At 35.4% G+C, this 25,111-nt stretch overlaps 1 protein-coding gene and 1 pseudogene across 4 annotated transcripts in view; one reads left to right on the top strand and one right to left on the bottom strand.

Moving 5' to 3' along the window:
* Positions 1-25,111, top strand: part of TRAPPC8 (trafficking protein particle complex subunit 8) — a 92,874-nt gene that overhangs the window by 27,155 nt on the left and 40,608 nt on the right. For all 3 annotated transcript variants that reach the window (XM_081252084.1, XM_081252085.1, XM_081252083.1), the window contains exons 10-16: positions 4,657-4,757; positions 8,751-8,856; positions 15,106-15,237; positions 18,765-18,989; positions 20,205-20,313; positions 22,224-22,418; positions 23,566-23,693. In XM_081252084.1, coding sequence (XP_081108210.1) covers positions 4,657-4,757; positions 8,751-8,856; positions 15,106-15,237; positions 18,765-18,989; positions 20,205-20,313; positions 22,224-22,418; positions 23,566-23,693 — 996 coding nt within the window. The remainder of the gene's footprint in view (positions 1-4,656; positions 4,758-8,750; positions 8,857-15,105; positions 15,238-18,764; positions 18,990-20,204; positions 20,314-22,223; positions 22,419-23,565; positions 23,694-25,111) is intronic.
* On the bottom strand, positions 545-3,958 carry LOC308627135 (small ubiquitin-related modifier 2-like; annotated as a pseudogene). The gene is made up of 2 exons: positions 3,906-3,958; positions 545-1,091 (listed from the first exon to the last, which is right to left on the bottom strand). The product of its transcript is annotated as a small ubiquitin-related modifier 2-like (transcript).

Here is a 25,111-nt window from a genome sequence, read left to right as displayed (position 1 = left end):
TTTTCTCATCTGTATAATGGGAATCCTAATGGCATAGGGTTAGATAAGGTATAAGGTTTGTAAGGTGCCTAGCACACTATCTTATATATATAATAAGCTGTCAGTAAGCATTGGCTATGTTAGTTTTTGTAATCAGTATAAAACCTGGGTGTTTCAGAAAGAATTTTCTATGTTGCCTTATAACCTTTTAATGTAATTGAAAAGTTGTCATAAATATATTTATAATCTGCTTTCTGTGCTTAGAAAAGAGTAAACTAGCACTGTTACTTTCTACATACTCTAAATTTATTTAAACAAGAAGTTTACTTAAACAAGATGCTTAAGTTGAAGGAAAAACTATAGGATTCATTTCTTTTAGAGTAATTTATCCCTATTTAAAGACAGCTTCCCCTACATATAATAGCTATGTACAAAAAAGGTATAAAATTGTCCTTGGTTTTACAATGATAAATGAAAAACATTAAAATTCTCCTTGCAACAAGGTATGCAAGGATATTTATGTTTTTTTTGTTGTTGTTCAACAGCGAGAGCAAAATAACTTGCTGAGTATACTATCCCATATCCATTTGATGTCGATCAAAACATACCATTGGCCATTTAGTTAAAAAAAATGCAATATGCTTTTGCACATACACCAGTTACTTTATGTACAGTAAAGGAATGGGGAAGGGGAGAATGAAAGAGTAGAGAAGCTATATTGTAGTAGTCAGGATGTGGTGGAACCAAGTTGCAGTTTTCTAATTGAGAAAGTCTTCTTCGTCTGGAGGAACAGAATTCTGAAGTAAAGTAGCAGGTTCCCTTTTTAGTAGATACCTCCTGTCTGCTGCTGAAACACATCAATTGTATCTTCAGCCTCCATTTCCAACTGTGCAGGTGTGTCTGTTTTATTGATTGGCTGCCCATCAAATCAGAAGCTGATCTGCCTCATTGACAACCCCTGTTGTTCATAATAGGCTTTCATTAGTTTACTAAGTGGTGTATGCCTCTTAAACTGCACCTTAGAACCATCCTGCCCCACCACCCTCAAATTTATATGATCGTTGTTCTTAGTCTTGACTCCTTCCTTCTGCTTTCGTTGGCCATGGCGGGAGCTAGAGTCTCCTCAGCTGACTTTTCACAAACGAGTTCTGCCCCTTACGGGCACACAAGCAGCGCAGAAGGAGGAGCGGCAGCCCTGGAGGAGGGAGAGGGCCTGCGCCCCTCACGAGCTTCCTCCCCCGCACCCTGCGTGCCTACGTAATTTTTTTTTTTTTTGCGGTACGCGGGCCTCTCACTGTTGTGGCCTCTCCCATTGCGGAGCACAGGCTCCGGACGTGCAGGCTCAGCGGCCATGGCTCACAGGCCTAGCCACTCCGCGGCATGTGGGATCCTCCCGGACCAGGGCACGAACCCGTGTCTCCTGCATTGGTAGGCGGACTCTCAACCACTGCGCCACCAGGGAAGCCCCCCTACGTAATCTTTTTAAAGACACACAAGCTATAAACAAAAGTGGAAAGAATAAAAATTCATAAGAACTCTACTTCATTGATAATTATCGTGTAGATACTTGTTTAATAACTGCCATCTCTTTTGCATTTATTTTAATACTATGTCTATAAAAATAAAATAGGTGATTTTAAAATGTAAAACTAAAATAGCAAAATTACTATTTTTTATTTCTTAGTATTTTTAATTTTAAAAAGTCAGCTAACTTTTAAAAAACCTTCAGGAACTGAAAATATGTTACCTTTATGAATAAGAGTGTTTGAAAAATTATGTGAATTGTCCTTGACTAGACAGTCTCTGGTCTTGTAGTCATCTAATATGAGCTAATATAAAATCACAAACACTTAAATGTTATTTCATCATTTATAAGTTTATAATTTCAAAATTGTACACAATGCATCTGCAAATTGAAAGTTTGGTAAAATCTTGGAAAAGTATGACAAAAACTTGCTATGATTTTATGGTACTTAAGCTTTTTCATTTCTGTCTGCAGTCTGATAAATACTGTATTTAAATCATTTAGATGGAGGCATATTAGTAGCAGCTATATGAGAGAAAGTAGTTTAACACTGGAAAATAAAGGCATAGCTGCTGTAGCATAATATATGCATACCTAAAAATCTTTGTAGTCTAGAATAGCTGCCCTAAAAATAATAGGCCTTAGAGAAAAATAGGGCTGGGAGAGTCTCATAAAACCTATGTATGTTTGTAACCAGAGCATAAAGTGTTTGTGTGAGGCAGGTTAGCATGGCAGGAGGTTATCTCAAGGAATAAAAAAGTACGCAAAAACAATACGTGAACATTGGGGTGGGGAAGAGGAACTTGTAATCAGTGTAATTGCCATGAAGGTGAGCATGGAAGGAAACGCAGCCTGCCTTAAACCAAGAACTGTGCAAGGCTGGGAGCATAAGTCTCTAGAGAGGCCCCCTCCAGCCCCCCAGCCACACACAGATACGAAGTGTAGGCATTCATTTTATATTTTCTTAAAATACAGATTTAAAAAGCTCCTGCTTGAGCAACAGCTAAGCTCAGAGCTTTTTCCTTTCCTGCTGAAGGTTATAATTCTATATTTGCTATATTTGATCCCGTTGCCTAAGAAAAACTATTTTTGAATGAATAAAAATTTCATTTGAACTGATATCTCTTTCCTATTTACCAGTCACATAGTAGCTAATTGATAACAGACTATATTGCCCGGCTTTTTCGATGATAGTTAAGAAGATACTCAGTTATTTTAACTGTAAAGTTAAAAGATATATCACAGTGAAACCAATAATAGGAATTCTTGGAGAAATATGGTTTTTCTGTAGTTAAATTAGTCATAACTAGCTGAAGCTTAAGTAGATCACTCCAGTTCTTGATGAAAGTCTTCGTGAAATGTATTAATCCATTACTGTAGACTATAAGAAATGATTTAATGGTTGATTATTGAAGATTGTGCAGTAACTTGGGGTGATCATTCTGCATGTTCTCACTGTATCCTTAGAAATTGTCAGTTTGTGTGTATATTGATTTGTAATTTCTTATAGAATGAAATTAGAAAATAACTTAGAATTGGGGCCTATTTTTCTTATAGGATTTTTTCTTAGTACACTTTTCTTGATGTATATATATGCAGTATATATAGTTCATATATAGCAAATATAATGTATTTTTATATAATATACCATATATAATATATATTAGATTTTTTTGTATAATATAGACCCCTATGTATATCATTATGTATATATATTTTTTTCTTTTTTTTTTTTTTTTTTTGCGGTACACGGGCCTCTCACTGTTGCAGCCTCTCCCATTGCAGAGCACAGGCTCCGGATGCGCAGGCTCAGCGGCCATGGCTCACGGGCCTAGCCGCTCTGCGGCATGTGGGATTTTCCCGAACCGGGGCACGAACCCGTGTCCCCTGCATCGGCAGGCGGACTCTCAACCACTGCGCCACCAGGGAATCCCGCCCCCTATCATTATGTATATTAGTTAAAATTTAAACTAGTTAAGAAAACATGATGTTTCAGAGCTGTAGAAAATTTTTTCACGTGAAAATCACGTATTTTCATCCAGTTTCTTCAATAAATTTTTGAGCAGACGCTGCTGGGTGCTGAAGATACAGAGGTATTCTGAAACATATGTTTCATACTGTCATGGAACTTATATAGTCTGTCAGGTTAAAAGCTTTAATCATATCTCATTTTTTAGATAATTCCTTTTTTTTAGATAATTAAATTATTTCTGTATTTTTTTTCTATTTTAAAAACTGTTGCAGAAAAATGTTTATTCATCCTAAAAGTGGATTGGCATTAACAAGTTTTTCCCCAGTGTATGAAAGTTTCATTTATTTCTAATTAAATTTTTATTAAAACTTGGTCTATATGAGACCACGAGTATGGACATAATAGAATATTTTACTAAGAAGCCAAAACCATCGCTTTTCGGCCTTTTGGCTAAGATCAAGTGTAGAAGCCAAAACCTTCATTCTCATCTTCATTTCAAAATTCTTCAGCACTATTGTATATTATTTGAATTATTAACAATGGAATGGGTTTTTAAAATGAAATAAGAAGTCCTGGAAAATTGACAGTAGTATAGGTCTCAGAAATGGTGTCTGTGCCTTCTGTATGGTATAGGATATAAACTATAGAGTGTGTAAGTAGCTGAAAAGATACATACTGCAAGCTGTTGTGAGCTCTGTTTTCAAATTTTGAAGCCAGTGCATTGGAAAGAGACGCAGTTTATTTTGTTTCTCTCTATATGGTTCTGTCATTGGTCTGTTCTTTAGTCATTAAGGAAGAGGGAATAACGAGGAGGAGGTGGCAGCAGAAATCTTAAGCTAGGCTCACTTGGTAGTTATATATACCATGACTGAAAGTGTAGTTATGTATATACCATGACTGAAAGTGTAGTTGTGTATATACCATGACTGAAATTGTTTACTAGGTCTTCTTGGAAAAACTCGTTTAAATACTGAATGACAGACTTTGGAATTTGACTAGAGAATTTTGAAACTTAAAGCATATAAATATATTTTCCAAGTCTGCGTTAGGCTCTCAGATTTATGTATGTGGATACATAAAAAAACTCAGCAAACTTCATTCCAATTTTTAGACTGCCTGAATGCTAAACTACAAGAATATTCTTCTTTTGAAATACTATAAATAATGTCTTTTTCTCTAGGAAATGGCAGCAGTGTCAGCGTTCCTTCAGCCAGGAGCACCCAGGCCATACCCTGCACATTATATGGATACTGCAATCCAGACATACAGGGATATCTGCAAGTAGGTGACTAGAATATTTATGTTCTATCCATTTAGAGGTAAATTTGACATTTATATGGTTATTAGATATAAATGGTTCTTTGTTTTTTATGCTTTAAACTTAAATAAGCTCCCAAATCAAGTTAATATAGATAAGATGAGATGATCTTTTTTTTTTTTCTTTTTTTTTTTTTTTTTTTTCTTTTTGCGGTATGCGGGCCTCTCACTGTTGTGGCCTCTCCCGTTGCGGAGCACAGGCTCCGGATGCGCAGGCCCAGCGGCCATGGCTCACGGGCCCAGCCGCTCCGCGGCATATGGGATCCTCCCAGACCGGGGCACGAACCCGTATCCCCTGCATCGGCAGGCGGACTCTCAACCACTGCGCCACCAGGGAGGCCCAAGATGATCTTTTAAAACTAGGGTTTTACTACATTTTCCTTTCCTTTCCAATTTTGTTTGGATATGTGGTTAGGAATTTGTTATATGTAATGTTGAGGTTATTTGTTCTATTGAGGGTGATTTATATTTTGGGGACATCTCTAACTTTAGCTACTGTTAAGCCAGGAGTTAGCTAGTTTGAACTTTCCTTGTTAAATAGGCAAACACAGAGTTAAATAATGGTCCAGGGAAGAAAATGAGAAATGTTTTGTACACATAGTGAGTTCTGTTGAAACGCTATGGGAGTTAGAACTCATCACCTGTAAAGGAGATTATGAACTGGTCCAGAGACGGTGTCATGGTATGTTTGAGGAATAGACCTTGAAAGAAAGGTTGGTTGGTAGTTGATAGCCATAAAGACATTTTAGTAATTGTGATTGCCAGGAACAATGTTTTGGTTACAGCATAACTGCTGAAAAGGAATAGAGCCCTGGCTAGGTTAGAGGGTTTGTATATATGGAAAGGTGTTTAGAGAGAAATCAGCGTGGGGAAGCATTAACTCTCATTTATTATTATTTTTAAGCTGTAGTTAAGATTTATGTAGTAGTAAATGGGGGAGTTACTGAATATTTGAGTAGAGCCTTGATATAATAAAAGTTATTTTTCAGAAAGATTAATATGACTTTTCTATGTAGAATGGATGGGTTAGAGTCAGAGACACAAAGGCAGTTTTGTGTCCTATAATGTTGAAGTAGAAGTAGTAGTCATAGCAATGTGTTTACAACACAACACTAGTAATAATGATTAACATTTATTTAGTGCTCAGCATTTACCACTATGCCAAGGTAATTTACATGCTCATTTAATCTTTACAACAAGCCTATGAAATGGTGGATACTATTATTCTTCCATTTGATAGACAAGGCGATTGAAACTTAAAGAGTTTAACTTGCCCAAGGGTATGCAGTTAATAAATGGTGGAGCCAGTATCAAATCCTGCCCTTTGTATAGAATACTTTGTATAATCTGTTTGAGAATATATTTGGAGCTTCTGGCAGGAGAAACAGCCTTCTGTGAAAGAGGAACCTTTGAAGGATTCCGAAAAAGTGAGATTCAAAAGGTAGAAGAACTATGAGAATGAGGCATTAAGGAAGCCAGAGCAGTAAAGTCCTTTCTCTGAAAAGATTTTCCTTGTCTTCATGAAGCACAGAGCCTTTGGAGAGATGCACGTGGAGTGGTGCAAAAGAAAAGTGAAAATACCAATTGACCCAGATAGCCAAATAAGCCATGGCAATCCAGTTTTGTCCTCCTGTTCATAGCAGACTATATGCTTTTTCTAAATACATACTTAACTGACATGAGTTTACCTTATAATCTTTTTTCTAAGTTACCATAATTGGTAAGGTTTATCAATAATTTAATAGATATGTTGGGATAAATTAGAAAACACTACATTAGTTATACATATCAATTTTAAGAAGCTCCCTGGTCTCAGAAATATTAAAATGTAAGTAAATTTTCTTAAGTACAGGAAATACAATATTACTTTTGCAATGCCCTTATAATGCCAGGCTCCACTTTTTTTTTTTTTTTTTTTGCTGTACGCGGGCCTCTCACTGTTGTGGCCTCTCCCGTTGCGGAGCACAGGCTCCGGACGCGCAGGCTCAATGGCCATGGCTCATGGGCCCAGCCGCTCCGCGGCATGTGGGATCTTCCCGGACCGGGGCATGAAGCCGCGTCCCCTGCATCGGCAGGCGGACTCTCAACCACTGCGCCACCAGGGAAGCCCCCTGCCAGGCTCCACTTTTTAACTGATGCAATCCTATTTAGCTTTATACATTTCTTTTTTCAAGCTTTCACTTCCCTCCTTTATCTCCCCAAATCATAATAAAAATCAATGGTACCCTGTTCATTATCTGTTTTATGTCAGTTTCTGCTTTTAGATAGGGATTGTGTCATAGAAACACTTGAATCTTTAGTAATTCCACTGCCTGACACAAATGACTTTTTAAAATCTTGCTTTAATAAACAAATTAATATAAAGTCCTGAACTTGGTAGCCTTGTGACTTCATAGCTGGTTACAAGGGGAAATAGCTGAGGATAAAAATAAAACAGTTGTGTTAAGATTTGTAAAGTTGGGCTTCCCTGGTGGCGCAGTGGTTGAGAGTCCGCCTGCCGATGCAGGGGACGCGGGTTCATGCCCCGGTCCGGGAAGATCCCACATGCCACGGAGCGGCTGGGCCCGTGAGCCATGGCTGCCGAGCCTGCACGTATGGAGCCTGTGCTCTGCAATGGGAGAGGACACAGCAGTGAGAGGCCCGCGTACTGGAAAAAAAAAAAAAAAAGATTTGTAAAGTTTACTTAAGAAGAAGATTTAAGAACTGAGCATATTGTAGTACGTGAGTAGGTACTGGCAAGGAGGAGTTAGTCTTTTGTGTTCATTAAAACATTCTCAGATATTCATAAATACCAACTCTCTAAAAAAATCATGATTTGTAGAAAGTTTATGGCAGATCACTACAGTAATTTTGAAAGTAGTGAATTGTATTTTTAAAATATCACTGTTCAGAATGACCTTCAAGTTAGTAGTCTTTGGTTGTAATTTTAAGGTCAAGTGGTATATTTTTGTATAAGAATTAGAAAGTAAAATGAGAAAAACTTTGCTGCTACAGTTGACCCTTGAACAGGATAGGTTTGAACTGTGTGGGTCCATTTTTTGGGGGGGGCATGATGTGCGGCATGTGGAATCTTAGTTCCCCAACCAGGGATTGAACCTGTTCCCCCTGCAGTGGAAACGTGGAGTCGTAACCACTGGACGGACCGCCAGGGAAGTCCTGTGGGTCCACCTAATACATGAATTTTTTTCAAGAAATATATACTACAGTACTACACAATCCACGGTTGGTTGAATCCATGGATGTGGAACTGTGGATACTAAGGGCCAACTCCATATTTTTGACTGCACTGTTCAGTGGTCAACTGTATTTCTCAACAGAAGGATTCCATCTTGTAATTTCACAGTAAAAAGTATTTTCATTTATTTTTATTATTTTCAAGAGTAAATTATCTAACTCTAGATTTTTGATGGTAGTTGTCCACAAGAAAAATCAACTGATTTTGTGTTTTTACAAAGAAGATTTTGCTCAGTACCAGGCAACACTGGCTCCATGCTACCTCCAAGTGAAACATTTCAGTAGTACTAACCAGAGAGAAAATGCCTAACTATTCCTAAAAGTAGTCAGTAAAATGAAACACACATAACCAGAGTTTGCAGTAAGGAAGGAAAAAGAAATCTGGGTAAAATGTTTTTATTCCTTTATGTCTGAAAGCAAGTTTTGTTAACTAACTGCTGATTCAGAGATACAAGTTGGGTTCTAGCTTTTTTCATACAGGAAATGTGACTTTGTATTGTAGTCTTACTACAAAATTATACAATGCTAAAAAGTTTTGATGAGTTATGAGAATTCTTTGAAGTTTTTTTTTTTTAACCTTTTTTGGTAAGTAGAGAACAAGGACATGGATTTCTTTTTACTTAAAAACTAGAATTGGAAACTTTTGTTGAACACATGGTTACTATGATGTACTAAAATATTATTGTAGTGCTAATTATATTTTTCTTGTCTTTTTTCCTCTAGGAATATGGTATTGGCTGAAAGATGTGTATTGCTTAGTGCTGAAATCTTAAAAAGCCAAAGCAAATATTCAGAGGCTGCAGCTCTCCTAATACGGTTGACCAGTGAGGTACTAAAACTGTGTAGTATTTGTTCTAATTAGTATTGTTTCATATTTTTTTTAAAGTGTTTCTTTTTTCTTGAGAGGGTATGCAAAACAAAATTAGAGGGGTATCTCTCTTTGGGAATTTATAACCTGGCTACTTTAGTAATTTGTTGAATTAATTTTAAGTGCAGTATTTTGTAAACTGAATTTATTTTATTTACAGATTTTAAGCCTGCATGATTATTAACCACAAACATGCACTGTATTTCTTCTATGAATTAGGTTTTGACTTATGGATAACAATATTTAAGGCAACATGCATATACATGTTTCCTAATATAAAATTGATACTTTAAAAAGTAATTACTCAGGAATTTTTAATTTTGTTTTCATTCATATGAACTTGTTAAAAAATCATCTTATGCATTTTTTAAATCTATATTATGAATATTTCAAAAGGGAGAAAAAGAAATTGACTTAAATAGTTGCTGTTGAAGGTTTCCAACAGACATTAAGTTGCATTGACTATAGGCTTGTAAAGAATGGCAGTAATTCTTTGTAAGTATGGTTAAAGACATGTTTTTTAGATGAATGCTCAAGAACAGAAAAAACAAACACCTTTGTGTTTATATTAATGTTCCCTAGGGTTTTAATCCGTGGACCATTGTACTTTTTTACTTCATACATGTTTTAGGTAATCTATTTACAGTTATGATTTTCACTCTCAAATCTGTCTCCAGCCCTGACGTCTCCTTGAGCTTTAGATTTGAATGGCCAACTGCCTTTTAGACTTAACCTATTTGAGTGTTCCCAGTGCACCTTTGAGTCAACATAGCAATAACTAAACTTCTACTTTCTTACCTTATAGATCTTGATCTTAAATTATAACCAGCCAGCTCCTTACTTGCTCAAGGCAGAAACTACTTGAGATGTTCCTATATTCTTCTATATTGTCAGTGACACAATTAGGGGATTTTTAATCAGTTAATTAATTAGGCTGCATCGGGTCTTAGTTGTGGCATGCAGGATCTTTGTTGTGGCATGTGGATCTTTTGTTGTGGTGTACGGGCTCTAGAGTGCACAGGCTCAGTAGTTGGGGCACGTGGGCTTAGTTGCCCCACGGCATGTGAGATCTTAGTTCCCTGACCAGGGATCGAACCCATGTCCCCTGCATTGGAAGGCGGATTCTTAACCACTGGAAAACCAGGGAAGTCCCAGGGGATTTTTTTTTTTTTTAACTTCTTAAACATGTTTTTATATCTTCACATATTTTACTTATCTCTCTTTCTCTTTTTAAAATCCCTCCTATTACTGTCCTGGTTCATGTCCTTAATGTCCTTCTCTTGGACTTCGGCCCTTTTCCTCTTTCTTCACCTTAATTTAGTAGTCCTGATATCAGTCATATCCTTCAGATATTTGTATGTAGTACCCAGGTTGTTCTTAGTGTCTCTGTCCTGTCCTCTCATATATGCTGTGAGACCTGACTTGTCATATTATATTGGGAATTATATTTAAGCTGTTAACTTCTTGAGGATAGGGAACTGGGTTGCTTTCTACATTTTTATCCTTAGTGCCTAACACTGGGCTTGACACATGGTATATGATTTACAGGTGTTTGTTGAACTGAACCATTAATTCTAAAAAGGTTTCTGTCAGTTATAACTAAGTAGGCTAAGGGATGATTTTAAAAATATTTAATAATTGATACTGCATGGACACTGACTGGTATGACCAGTTGTCAGAAACTATTTGTTAGAGCTGAATATAGGTTCTTGAGTGTGTTGATGTTCTGTATTATAATAAATAATCTTAACTTGGGTTTGAATATGTTGCTGAGTTTTTCAGCCTAGGGGTTATCAGTGAATGTAAAAGGAATTTATGGTTTAGGAGCTTGGAGTAGAATTTCTTTAGAGCAAATTCTTCCGTCTGCATTGTAACGTTATTATTTTCTTTCATTATTCTTTTTCTTTCCAACTCTTTGTTTTTACCTTTCTTTTTCAAGCCTGGATGATTTATTTTGTCATGAAATTCTAGGAAATTTATCATTGTCATTTACTGCTTTGGGGTGACAGATGGGGGTGAATGCGATATATTTCCCCAGAAATTGTGATTTTCAATGGCCTTTTCTACTATACTTGTCAGATATTTCTTTGAGATAACTTGAAAGTAAAGACTGCTAGGCATAATATGTCTAAGATTATTAAATTTTAACTAATAATTTGTATTTATTGTAATTTTGTTAACTAGAAAGGCTGTATAAAATGAAAAATGTACTCATCCTGAGGGTAGGGAACTGAGTTACATAGTCTTGACATTCATGAATTGTTTTTCCTAGATTTTTGTTAATACCATTATAGCAAAAGGTAGCTGTGATGAAAAGAGTTGTGCTTTGACTTTATTTTTTGCACTGTAAGTTGATGGGCAAGTGGGTCTTATTCTTGTGTTATGCCCTGGGATTTTCAGTATGGCAGAGCAAACCCAGTTTAATGATGAAACATGTCACATTTAGTAGCACATAGGTAGTGTGTCTAAATTTGGTGCTTAAAACATGGTGCTTTCCCCCTCCTTGTGTCTGTGTTTCTGTGTTGAACATTTATTCTGGTCATATAACCCTTTTTGTCTGTTACTCCATTTAAATACAATAAATCACCTTATGGATATAGTATAGCACCAGTTTTTTATAAGTTTCTCCAGTTTGGGAGGAACTGTTCCTGTGGTAAGTTGTTCAGCTGCTAGCACCTTTCCTGTTAAATTCACAATTATGTAAAGAAAAAAAATCTTAGTGCCATGCCATCCTTGAGATTTAATTCAGTTAAGTTTGTGCAGTGGGTGCCTCTTTTTAATTGAAGTGTTTATGGAAACCTCTACCTCAAATGATTTTTTCCCTTATATTTATCTTCATATTTTAAGTTAGTGTTGCCTTTTCAGCTTTTGTTAAAATTATATCTTGGCTGTGGGCAAAGTTCACAGGTTGGAGGTCTTGTTGAAGTGGTATCATGGGGTTTTTTCCTTAGTTCTTTATAGACCATATATGATAGACTTGTCATAGCGTGGATGTGAACTAACACTAAAATAAAATTTTATTCTTCAGCTCATTCAAAGAAAGCCTCTGCTTTCTGGATAAAACGATCACTTTGTGAAATTCTTCCATTTTTCTTCCATCAACACAGATGGCAGTTGCCATTCTTTTCAGGGCCATTTTTTGGTTTCAAAGCAGTGTTTTTTTTCTACTTTAGGTGTCACTGTAAGACAGGACCTAAACGAAGAACAAAGACTGCAGTGAGATATGAGTGCAGGGTGTTTAGCTCTGCAAATCTATTCTTTCTCAGCAAACAGTTTTACTGGATGCACGAGGCAAATTTTGCTTCAGCTAAATTAATATATGCTGTGGACTTCCGGGTCTCTCTTGAATTGGTCAGTCAAATTAAAGTTCAGAATGCTGAGGGTTTACTGTGCTGGTTCTCAATTGAATTGTACATTAGAATCATTTACACACCATCAAAGATATCTAGGGTATATTCCTTATTTTATTCAGAATGTCCAGGATTGCAGCCCATCCGGGTTTTGCAGGCTAATGAAGCTTTGTAGACAATTAAAAAAATGTTTTTATGCTGTGTGTGTGCATGCATGTGTGTGTGCGTGGGTGCATGTGCATGCTAAGAATAAACTTAAGAAATTTGTAGGACTTAAACTGACTATTGAGAAACCTAAATAAAATTCCAAAATAGAAGAAGTAATTAGAGGGAATCTACCTGTTCTAGATATTAAAATGTATTATAAGGCTTTAGAAGTTAAAACTGTTTACAATGATAAGAATAGACAGAGTAATGGAATAGAATGAGAATTTAAATACTACATATAATTAGCTGTCATTTTGCCATATCAGTGGGAAATGTTAGGTTATTCACTGAATGGTATTGTGACATCAAACTAGCTGATTCTTATTCATTACATGATAATATAATTATAGCTTGATTAAGTTATAATATGAAAAAATGAACAACCTGGAAGAATATATGGGAGAACATTTTTTAAAATCTAACATTTTAGATAACATTCTTTCTTAGTTTGATACAGTATTTTGAAGCCATAGAAGCAAAGATATAGTATGTTTGACTACTAAAGAATAGTCTCTTTCATGTCAAAACTGCGAAATACTATTTGCAAATGTATGAGAGGCCTAATATTAATTAAGTGTACAAAGGGCTCTTACAAACCAGATAATCACAAAAACCCATTCACAAATGGGCATAAACAGGCAATTCACAGAAAAAGTACAAAGATACTTAAACATATGGAAGATGAACAGCCTTACTATTAAAGAAATGTATGTTGAGGAACAAAGTGTTATTTTTCTTTTATGAAAGTGATAAAATTTTAAAAAATGATTTTTGGCTGAGTGGAAAATGAACTCTTATTCTCTTATGGGAATTTTTACTGGTATGGCTTTTTTTTTAAAGTATATGCATAGCTTTCATTAACTCAGCACTTCTACGTCCAAAAACTTGTTTAATAAAAATATTTGTATAGTTACTCAAAAATCTTTTTGTAAAGATGTTTATTGAAGCATTTTTTGTAGTAATTAATGTGGCAGTATTAATCAATTGGAGACTATTAATAAATTGTGGTACATTTATATAATGGAATACAATGTGGCTTTAAAAGAAATGAGAGATTTAGATGTTTTGGAAAGAAGTCCATGATATTAAGTTAAAACGCAAGATAATAATACTCTGTATAATACCATTTATGTATAAGGAAGTATGAGTATTAAAAAAAACTGTTGTATTTAACATATAAGTACAGGGAGGGAGAGAGAGAAATGACACAAACCAGCACCATGTTGGTAATAGTAGTTACCTCTGGCAAATTGGATGAGGAATGAGGTGGGAAAGAAAGATACTCACTTTTTTTCTTCAAACATTTATTCTTTAAGGAAAAAAAGAGGCTGTATTTAATAATTTTTTAAGAAGAAAACATTTTCCTAAAAAAATAAAGAAGTAAGCTCCCTAGCTTCCCCAGGTAATTCCGATGAAAACCCTTGGTTAAGAACTGCTTGTTAATTGTATATTCCTATTTTTCCCACTCATTAGCTTTTGGATTTAGTTAACTGAGAAAATCATCTGATCATTTAGTTTTTGTTATGAAGGGGTTGAAATAGATTAACAATATCTACCATTTACTGAATGCTTTCTGGAGTGTCTCCTCAGATCTTTTTCCGCTCTAATATAATTTTATGATTGCTACAGAGATAGTTACAGTAATCAATGGTCTGTGAACACTTTTTGATGTAACTATAATTTGTTGAAATTATTGCATTTAAAGTCAATGTTTTCTGTTTTCAACTTTCCCTGGGGAAAATAATGGCAGCAGAACACATGGAAGGGCATGGTAAGTTCAGCTTGAGAATAGCTGAAAAACTAGAGAAAGTTTGGTGAAAATGTTGTTGATGCTTGATCAGCAACCTTCAGTACTTTCTCAGTTATTTGTAAAGTGATGATGGCTCTGTCATTTGAAAGGTTGTCCTTACGAGTGAGGCTATAAATGTAATATGTGGTTTTTGTAGACTCTGTTGTAAGTAGTTGAAGTGGAAACTAATTTGAGTTATACCATTTACTAACTAATATGCTAACAGTAGGTGATAATCTTTGAAGCCTTCTGAACTTTTTAATGCAAATCAGTCATTTTGACCCTCTTGAACTAGAGCAAAAACTGAGAATTCCTTTTAAGTACAGTAAAGCTTGATAGAGGACAGAGTAGTAGATTAGATTATATCATGATCTACACACATTCTGTCTTTCCTTTTTTCTTGGATGGATGGAAGTATGCTATTGTATGTCACAGATCAGTTTCCAGAAGAAATTAGATTGGTGTGAATATATTTTTTTCTGTACTCCATTTTCTGGTTTATCTTTAAATCAGTATACCTGTATTAAATTCCCAGTTTATATTCTTTTTTTGCCATTTGAAAAAGGATTGCATTTCTTCACAGATTTATTACATGGGGCATATCATAACCAGACATTTGGCTCTATGAAAAGCAAAAGAAAATATTTCATGATAGAGACTTTTTTGAACGTTTTTAAAATTTGGCTTATTGGAAGAAAGAATCATCAAGACTGGATTGTCTCTTGATCTCTGCCCTCAGATACTCCTAAGTTAAATATTGTGTATGCTATATATTATTTTAAGAAGGTAAATGTTTTTTTCACTAATTACCTCTTTACTTTTAATTTTGTGAAGTTAACCTTCTTTTTCTTTAACATTCAATAGGATTCTGATCTTCGAAGTGCACTTCTTTTGGAGCAGGCGGCACATTGCTTTATAAACATGAAGAGTCCCATGGTTAGAAAATATGCGTTTCATATGATACTGGCAGGCCACCGGTTTAGTAAAGCAGGGCAAGTGAGTGCATTTGCTTTAAAAAGACAATAATTTATTTATTTTAATTTTTATTTGTTATAATTTGTTTAGTTTATAGATGTATGTTATTTGTCAATTTTTGATTTAAAGTTCTAAAGATGGAATTAAATTTTGTTCTGAGGTAATGTGTTATATTGGTAAGGACATGAGATTTGGATTTAGACAAATCTGAGTTTAAATCTTGATCTACTCACAACTTGACTATTTAAAGTTATGTCTTTGAGCCTCCTTTTTTTTTTTTTATTTATAAAATTTGGAATTTTGCCCCAATTTTTGTGAGGTTAAACTAAATCATATATGTGAAGGCCAGATATACTGCACTGAAGTAATTTTAATTCTTCTTAAAGGTGATTAAACCCTCCCTACTTCAACTCTGGTCTTCTATTATCTCTCAGAATGTCTCTTAATAGTATTTACTAAATATTTAATGGGTAGAAATCTTCTGTCTCTTGTCCCTGGGAGCAGTTGGGTTGGAAAAGATCTTTATTAATTTAGAGAGATTCTCTGGCCCCAGTTTTCCTTTTAAGCGTTAGCTGGAGGGACCTTTCTAGAGGCAGTTACCACTTTCTAGAGTGGTAACAGCAGTTGAGATATGGTGGTTTACTGTAAATATAGATAGAAGTGTGGGTTGAGTAATCATCTCTATATTCCAGGGACTTTGGCTAGGAGCTGAGCTTACACCCGTAAAACTAACATGTCTTGTCTCTTAAGGAATTTTTTAATCTAGTCAGGGAGTGTGAGGATATTTTTGAATTTAGTTAATAAGAATTTTTATGAACATACATTTTTCAAAGTCTGCGATAACCAAAACATGCCAGTGTTGTAAATTATATGTTATTTCAAAGATACAAAGAAATAAAGGTGTTCTAAAATTATTCTCAATTTCATGTAAGAATGCCATGATTTTTAAAAACCAACTTTTCAAGATTTGGGTTCTTCCCTCTATTTTTGGAAACTGGCAAATTAGAAAATATGTGACCTTGCTTTATATTAAATACAAAACTAAAAATATTTATAAAATTAAAAGTCTTTATAATAATTTGATGTACTTTATGTATTAGAATTTCTCAGGCTCTGAAGTGGGGGAAAAAAATAAAAAGGCTCTGATTTTTCACAGCTCTTTTTCCATAGTAAGTATAAAATGCATCTGAAACATACTATTCCATTGTTTATCTTTGCTTAAAAAGTGTTATTCAGAAATCTACAAAATGTGTTAAGCATGTGGTTTCCTTTCCTTGGAAGAATAATTATATGCCCCATTAGGAATGATTGTGTCTCTTATTAAAAATAAGTTATCCTTTTTCCACATCTTTGTCCACTTTTGTGAATGGTTTCATTTGTGGTTATGATGTCATTGGATCTTGTATTTACCTTCTAAAAGTACAGGGCATATTGTTTCTAGGAAATGCATAGCAAGTTAAAAATGGCTACATTGTGGTAGGTTGACATACATTTGCTATCTGGCCTAATAATTATCTTTAACTGTAGTTATCTCATGGAGTTAATGATTCCAAGGTAGGTTGCTGTTTTGTGACCACTCTGTATACCTTGAACCCAGGGAATCGCTTTCTCAAGTAGTAGAAACTTGAAAATATAACTGGTAATGAAGACCTATTGGAAAAGCAAATATATGTCCCATTGAAGTTTGTCAAGAACAGTTATCTTCCTTGGAAGATAGGGCACGCATAGGGCACGTAATTCTGACTGAGGCCAGGTTGTTTCTGAGAAGCACCAACTTTTTATAACATTTCCATTAAAAACAGGTGTATGTATTGGGAGGGATGAGTGAGGAGCATAGAGGAGATTATATATATAGTAATGTCATTTCTCAGTCCTCTCTGTGAGTTCATGTTGAATTACTTGTCCCCAGAAATTTTTTATAATTCAATTTTTTCATTAAGAATATGAACACATATAAGGTATTTAAAGTTAGAGAACCGACATTATAAGAGACTTTTACAGTTAAAAAAAAAATTAAGAAAGTGCTGGAGAAGGTGTTTGTGCCCAGAATACCCTGGACAGTCTTTCTATTTTTTATTTCAAAAGGCAGGCTTTAAATCCTTGTTACCTCTTAAATCTCTTTAGACGCTTTTTCAAGAGATCCTAAAAAATGCATTTGAACGCGACACTTCTAGACACGTTTGTTTCTCTGTATCTCTCAGTTTTTAAGATTCAGTAACTGTGTTCCTTTACTAAATGAAGTACGAAGATTGGGTTTTTTGTTTTTTAAAGAAACATCACTTAAAAATTATTTTGAAATAATCTCAAACTTATAAAAAAGTTACAAGCACAGTTGAGAAGCTTTTGTTTACTTGAGCCATTTGAGAGTTGTGTACCTGGTGCCCCAGTACCCCCAGTACTTTAGGACATATTTCCTGTTTCTTAGAAACAAAATTTTTTCTCCTGTATTACCATAAAACAACAGTGAAAATCAAGAACTTAGTACTAATACAGTACTACTATCTAATCCTTAGACACCATTCAGGTGTTGATAGTTGCCCCCTAAATGTCCTTTATAGTGAAGGATCCTGTTCAGAAGGATACTTTGACTTTTATGATATTGACACTTTTGACGATTATAGGCCAATTATTTTATAGAATGTCCCTCAGTTTAGGCTTATCTGATGTTTCCTCATCCTGAGATTCAAATCGGGTATCTTTGTAAGAATATCACAAAAGAGAGACTGTTCTTATTGCATGCTCTCAAGTGGCAGATGATTTTGATTTGCTTTCTTTATCTCTTTTCAAGAAAACATTTCCTTAAAAAATGAACAATTCTGGTTAAACATGGTACAGAATTTGTAAATCTGCCCTGGAGAGGGGAGTGGTTACAAGAATTTAGTCTGAAGCAAAAGGTTAGATGGAGAGAAGCCTTTTTCTTGGTACCAAATCCCATTTTTAGAATGGAAGTTGTCTGAGTTCAGAGGGTGGCAGTGATATGTAATTAAAGCCAAATATCTGCTCATGGGTGTGGCAGGATGCAGCGGTGGGCAGAAGAAACGGATGCCAAACTTTATCACTACACTGCCAAACAAACAAGAGCAATAAATATATGTACATACTTACACCATATACTCATATATGCAGTATTAGTGTGCACATTACTGTTCAGCCCAGTGTGGTGGTATAGAGAGCTAACCATAACAAAATTTAGACTTTACAAGATAGCTCTCACCTGCAAGCTAATGGCAAGTCTCTAACTGATCCATGACTCCATGTGCTACTGCTCTGGAAACTCCCAGATGGTTTTTCATGAAGTCATTATTAGCCCTGACTTCTTAGACTTCTTGCCCTTGGACAGAGCAGCTACTTGTTTGCTTCAGGACCTCTTGGTTTTTAGCAGTAATTGCAAAGGGGTTTTCATAAATGTTAGTTTCATTTTCCTCATCATCCCAGTGTCTGTTAGAGGAAGAACTAATTACCAGTTACTTGATTTCGTGTGTGTGTGTGTGTGTGTTTTCCAGTCCAAGAGAAATTTGGATTGTAATACTTTGTATATTTTCTTACAGAAGAAACATGCTTTACGCTGCTATTGTCAAGCCATGCAAGTTTACAAAGGAAAAGGCTGGTCTCTTGCAGAGGATCACATTAACTTCACCATTGGACGTCAGTCCTATACTCTTAGGCAACTGGACAATGCTGTGTCTGCTTTTAGGCATATTTTAATCAATGAAAGTAAACAATCTGCTGCTCAACAAGGGGCTTTCCTCAGAGAATATCTTTATGTTTACAAGGTGAACACTTATTTTCAGTAGTGGATATTAAAATTATATTTGTCATTATTTTCAGCAAAAAGCACATTCAGTACTAGCTAGTAGGAGTCTTATAAGTGTTTTTATTAGAATATATGCAATTATCTGTCTTAATATGGCAGGCTAGGCTTTTTGGTCATAGATCTGAGTTGTGCTACCTTTCCACAGTTCTCATAAAAGAGAATTTTAATATTCCAGTAAACATTTGTATCTGTACTTGGAATCTTAAAAAAAGAAAAGATTCCATGAGCTTTCTGGACTGTTTCTTTATTACGTATTTTTGAATTATAACTGGTTTTACAGTATATTGGGTTATCTCCCCATTTGGAAAGTACATTCCTCTCTTTTTCCTATGAAAGATAAGGAGATACGGATCTGTGGGAGGTAGATAGATTAATTTGATATAATGCAGAAGAATTAATCGGAAGAAAAAGTATTTCACTGAGACAGGAGGATAGTAACTTTAAAGCATTGTTTTGTGGAGAAATGGAAAGTTGTAATTTTTTCCTCAGGGTCCATGAATAGTAAATATTTTATCTGTCCTGCAAAATATAATTACCCTTTTATACTTTATTAATTTGAAATCATATGGGTAAGAATTTTGGCAGATAGGATGCTATAATGAGTCCAGGTAAAAAACATACAAAAATCAAGATGTGGTACATATATACAATGGAATATTACTCATCCATAAAAAGGAATGAAATTGGGGCATTTGTAGAGACGTGGGTGGATCTAGAGACTGTCATACAGAGTGAAGTTAAGTCAGAAAGAGAAAAATACCGTATATTAGTGCATATATGTGGAACCTAGAAAAATGGTACAGATGAACCAATTTGTAGGGCAGAAATAGAGACACAGATGTAGAGAACAAATGTATGGACATCAAGGGGGGAAAGCGGTGGGGTGGTGGTGTGATTAAAAATAATAATAATAATAATAATATTTGGAGGTATAACATCTAGAGGGAACTAACTAGCGGAGTAACCTTAGGGAGATTCTCCTGGACCACAATCAATGATATCTAAAGTTCTTCCCAGTTATAAAATTTTATGACTCAAATATTAAGTAAAACTAGTAATTAATATTCTTGTTTAACATGTTTTTAATATCTTGTGTATTAAAAAATGAGGAAGTACATTTTGAAGATAACTAAGTTTTCTCAAAAATTGTTCTTTTCTTTGGTATTTTTCCTAGAATGTAAGTCAGCTATCACCAGATGGTCCTTTACCGCAGCTTCCTTTACCATATATTAACAGTTCAGCAACACGGGTTTTCTTTGGCCACGACAGACGACCAGCAGATGGTTAGTAAAGTTTAATTTGGCTTTGTTACCGCTTGACTTTTTTTTTTTTTTAAGTTTTTTCATCTTTTTCCATTTAAAAAATAATGTGTAGTTGTTAAAGAATATTTGAAAATAAACAGCAATACCATATCATCTATTATCCTGCTACCTGAGCTACTACTTCGGGGTTTTCCTTCCAGCTTTAAAAACTAAAAACAATAACAACAAAATAGCCGTACTCATAATGACTTTTCTTATATAATATAAAGAATTCTCATGTTTTTACATAATCTTGATAAACATCTTTAATGGCTGTAAAATATTCCATTCAGTGCATATAAAGTATTGTAACATTTGCTTGTTATATTCCATCTTTTTGCTTATATAAAATCTAAGTTATAATAGACATTTTTGTGGATAAAACTTGCCTTAACATTTTATTATGGAAAATTTCAAATGTATACAGATGCAGTGAACAGTTGCCAATATTATGCTGTTCTTGTTGTAAGACTTCTTTAAAACATAGGATTGGGCTTCCCTGGTGGCACAGTGGTTGAGAGTCCGCCTGCTGATGCAGGGGACGCAGGTTCGTGCCCCAGTCCTGGAAGATCCCACATGCCGCGGAGCGGCTGGGCCCCGTGAGCCATGGCTGCTGGGCCTGCGCGTCCGGAGCCTGTGCTCCGCAACGGGAGAGGCCATAACAGTGAGAGGCCTGCGTACTGCAAAAAAACAAAAAAAACCATAGGATTATTTCCTTAGCATTGAGCCATAGAATGGCAGTCCTGGGCCAAAAGTATAAATACATCAAGGGTCTTCATGCATGTTGAAGTAAACTTTGTAATTTTAAGCCTTCTTAATTGGAGCTTAATATGTTTCTTTTTAAGAGCTAATTTAGTAATTTATTTAAAAATATTTATCAGGATGCTTATAGCAGCATTGTTTTTAGTAGCAAGAAAAGTAAAACAGCAGGGAATGAATTGATAAATTTTGGTACATTCATATAATGGTTTCATGGACAATACCCACAACATAAAGCTGAGTGGAAAAGTTGCAGAATGATGGCTGAAATGTAATTCCATGTATATAAATTTCAAAAATATAAACCAACTCTATGAACTGTTTATGTATACACTCATTTGGTAAGGTAAAACAAATAAAAAATATGAGTGTGAATGCTATACTTCAGCTTCAGAGTAACTCTGGGAAGAAGTGGTACCAGTGGAGGAGATGAAGGAGAGTGAGTGACAGGATTGGGGAGGGTGACATAGAGGACATCAACTCTATCTGTAACATTTATTATTTTTTTTAAAAAAAATTTTATTTTATTTTATTTATTTATTATTATTATTTTTTTTTTTGCGTTACACGGGCCTCTCACTGTTGTGGCCTCTCCCGTTGCGGAGCACAGGCTCCGGACGCGCAGGCTCAGCGGCCATGGCTCACGGGGCCCAGCCGCTCCGCGGCATGTGGGATCCTCCCAGACCGGGGCACAAACCCGCGTCCCCTGCATCGGCAGGCGGACTCTCAACCACTGCGCCACCAGGGAGGCCTGTAACATTTATTTTATTTTTAAATAAAATTTGGGATCATATAACAAAGTTGACATTTGTTAAATTTTGATATACAAGTATTTGTTATATTATTCTCCATGCTTTGTGCGTATGTTTGAAATATTTCATATAAAATTGTAGACAACTAGGAAGATGTATTCTTTCAGAGTCAGAAGGAAAAAAGCATCAATAGTATAAGTTAAGTTCCAATCAGGCTAGAATTAGTAAGAGGATATTTTTCTCTCAGATAATTGGAAATAGGCAAGAATGGTATATGTGTTTATTTGGATACCTTAGACCTTTATTTTAAATATATTTCATTTGAGGGCAGGTGTTAATAAATATGTGTATTTAATAGTGACATTTTTCTTTTTTTTTAAGGTGAAAAGCAAGCAGCTACTCATGTAAGTCTTGATCAAGAATATGACTCTGAATCCTCTCAGCAGTGGCGAGAACTTGAGGAACACGTTGTGGCTGTGGTCAATAGAGGAGTACTTCCATCCAACTTCCATCCCACAGAGTACTGCTTGAACAGTTACTCAGATAACTCAAGATTTCCGCTTGCAGTTGTAGAAGGTGATATACTTGAATTTCTTTTCCAAAAAATATTTATTTATTTATTTATTTATATTTATTTATTTTGGCTGTGCTGGGTCTTAGTTGTGGCACACAGGATCTTTAGTTGCAGCATGCGGGATCTTCTTAGTTGTAGCATGCGTACTTCTTAGTTGTGGCACGCATGCGGGATCTAGTTCCCCGACCAGGGATCCAACCTAGACCCCCTGCATTGGGAGCGTGGAGTCTTACCCACTGGACAGCGAGGGAAGTCCCTTGAATTTCTATTCATGGTTTTTTTTGTTTTTTGTTTTTTCCCACATCTTTATTGGAGTATAAATGCTTTACAATGTTGTGTTAGTTTCTGCTGTACAACAACGTGAATCAGCTTTTATTTGTTTTGTTTACAGTGTATTCAGGATAATGTGGGAGTTTTTGTTTTTTCTTTTAATTAAATTAATTAATTCATTTATTTGGGCTGCGTCGGGTCTTTGTTGCCGCACGTGGGCTTTCTCTAATTGTGGCGAGCAGGAGCTACTCTTCATTGCCGTGCGCAAGCTTCTCATTGCGGTGTGCGGGCTTCTGATTGCGGTGGCTTCTCTTGTTGCGGAGCACGGGCTCTAGGCACACGGGCTTCAGTAGCTGTGGCACGTGGGCTCAGTAGTTGTGGGTCGCGGGCTCTAGAGTGCAGGCTCAGTGGTTGTGGCGCTCGGGCTTAGTTGCTCCGTGGCATGTGGGATCTTCCCGGACCAGGGCTCGAACCCGTGTCACCTGCATTGGCAGGCAGATTCTTAACCACTGCACCACCAGGGAAGCCCTCAAGATAATGTTCTGCATGCCAAATATGACTAGAAGTTGGGGATGCAAAAGTAAATTGAGTACTCATAATATAGTGAGCTGCATTTATAAAACCATGCAGTGGGGGCTTTAATACAGGAATATGCAATGTGCTTTTGAAATATAGAAGACAGAATGACATTCTTTGGTACAGAGAAATTGGGGAAATCTTCTTGAGAAGGTAATTTAAACTGGATCCTGAATAAATGGACGTTTACAAGGTGATAGGCAGAAATGCAGAGCTGTGAAAGCAAGGTGTGTTCAGAGAATTGAAGCATAGGGTGATGTATGGGGTTTATTCAAGTTATTAATTTAGGCCTTTCTTTTATAGAGCCAGTAACAGTGGAAGTGGCTTTTAGAAACCCTTTGAAAGTTCCACTTTTGTTGACTGATTTGTCATTGCTCTGGAAGTTTCAACCTAAAGATGTCAGTGGAAAGGAAAATGAAGTTAAAGAACTAGTAAGTTGTTAAAAGGTATTTGTAATAAGCATGTTTCAGTAACAGTCTAACAGATGCTGTAATAGCATTTCAACTTCTGTTCAGTGAGCTGAAGTTACTCTTTTTTTATGCTTATTTTCTCTAGTTACAAAAAGTATGAGATATGCTTATTGAAAATTGAGAGTACAGAAGAAGATGAGGATAGAAGTAAAACTGTTTTGTCTTCTCAGCATTTATTTCTTCCAGTTTTATTGAGATATAACTGACATACAGCGTTGTATAAGTTTAAGGTGTACAGCATAATGATTTGACTTAACATACCTCAAGAAATGGTTATCATAGTAAGTTTACTAGCATCCATCATCTTATATAGGTACAAAATTAAAGAAATAGAAGAAAATATTTTTCCTTGTGATGAGAATGCTTAGGATTTTCTCTTAACTTTCTTATATAACGTACAACAGTGTTAATTGTACTTATTATGCTGTACATTATGTTTCTGGTATCTTATCTTACAACTGGAATTTTGTATCTTTTGACTTCTTTCATCCAGTTCCCCATCTCCCCACTCCCTGCCTCTGATAACCACAAATCAGATCTCTTTTTCTATGAGTTTGTTCATTTGTTTATTTTGTTTTTGAGGTATAATTGACCTACAATGCTATGTTAGTTCCTGATACACAACATAGTGATTTGCTATTTCTGTACATTTTTAAATGATCACCATAATAAGTCTAGTTGTCATCTGTCACCATACAAAGATGTTACAGGGTTATTGCCCATATTCCCCACATTGTACATTTCTTGTGACTCATTGACTTTGCAACTGGAAGTTTGTACCTCTTAATCTCCCTCACCTATTTCCTCCCACCCTGCCCCCTGGCAATTACCTGTTTGTTCTCTGTATCTATGACTGTTTCTGTTTTGTTATGTTTGTTCATTTGTTTTGCTTCTTAGATTTCACTCTCTTCTCAGTATTTAGAAATAACTACTTTAACACTTTTGTATGCCTTTCTAATCATTTGCATTTGTATGTTTTTTCCTCATATGTGGGATTCTCATTATGTATGTTGCTTTTTTCATTCTGTATTTATATGCATATTTTGGTATTAAAAATATTAATATTTCATTTTTGTATAATATTCCATAACACGAATGGTCTGTAAGCTGTTCTACTCTCTCCATTGGTAGTAGTTTTGGAAGTTTTCATTTGTTTACTATTATAATAATTCATTGGTGAAAATTTGGGTACATAGTTTCATATCCTGATTACTTCTGTAGGAAAAATTCCTAGCCATGAAGTTAGAATATTTTAGGGAATAAATATTTTAATACTCTTGGTTTCCCAAAAGGTCATACCAGCAAGCTTTGCACCAGCAGTATATGGGGTTGGGTATCTCATCTTTGCAAGATTAAGTATTCTTATTTATTTAAAAAAG

Source organism: Mesoplodon bidens (assembly GCF_964165515.1).
Source record: "Mesoplodon bidens genome assembly, chromosome: 13".
Classification (NCBI taxonomy): Eukaryota; Metazoa; Chordata; class Mammalia; order Artiodactyla; family Ziphiidae; genus Mesoplodon; species Mesoplodon bidens.
This window is presented reverse-complemented; position numbering and strand designations above follow the sequence as displayed.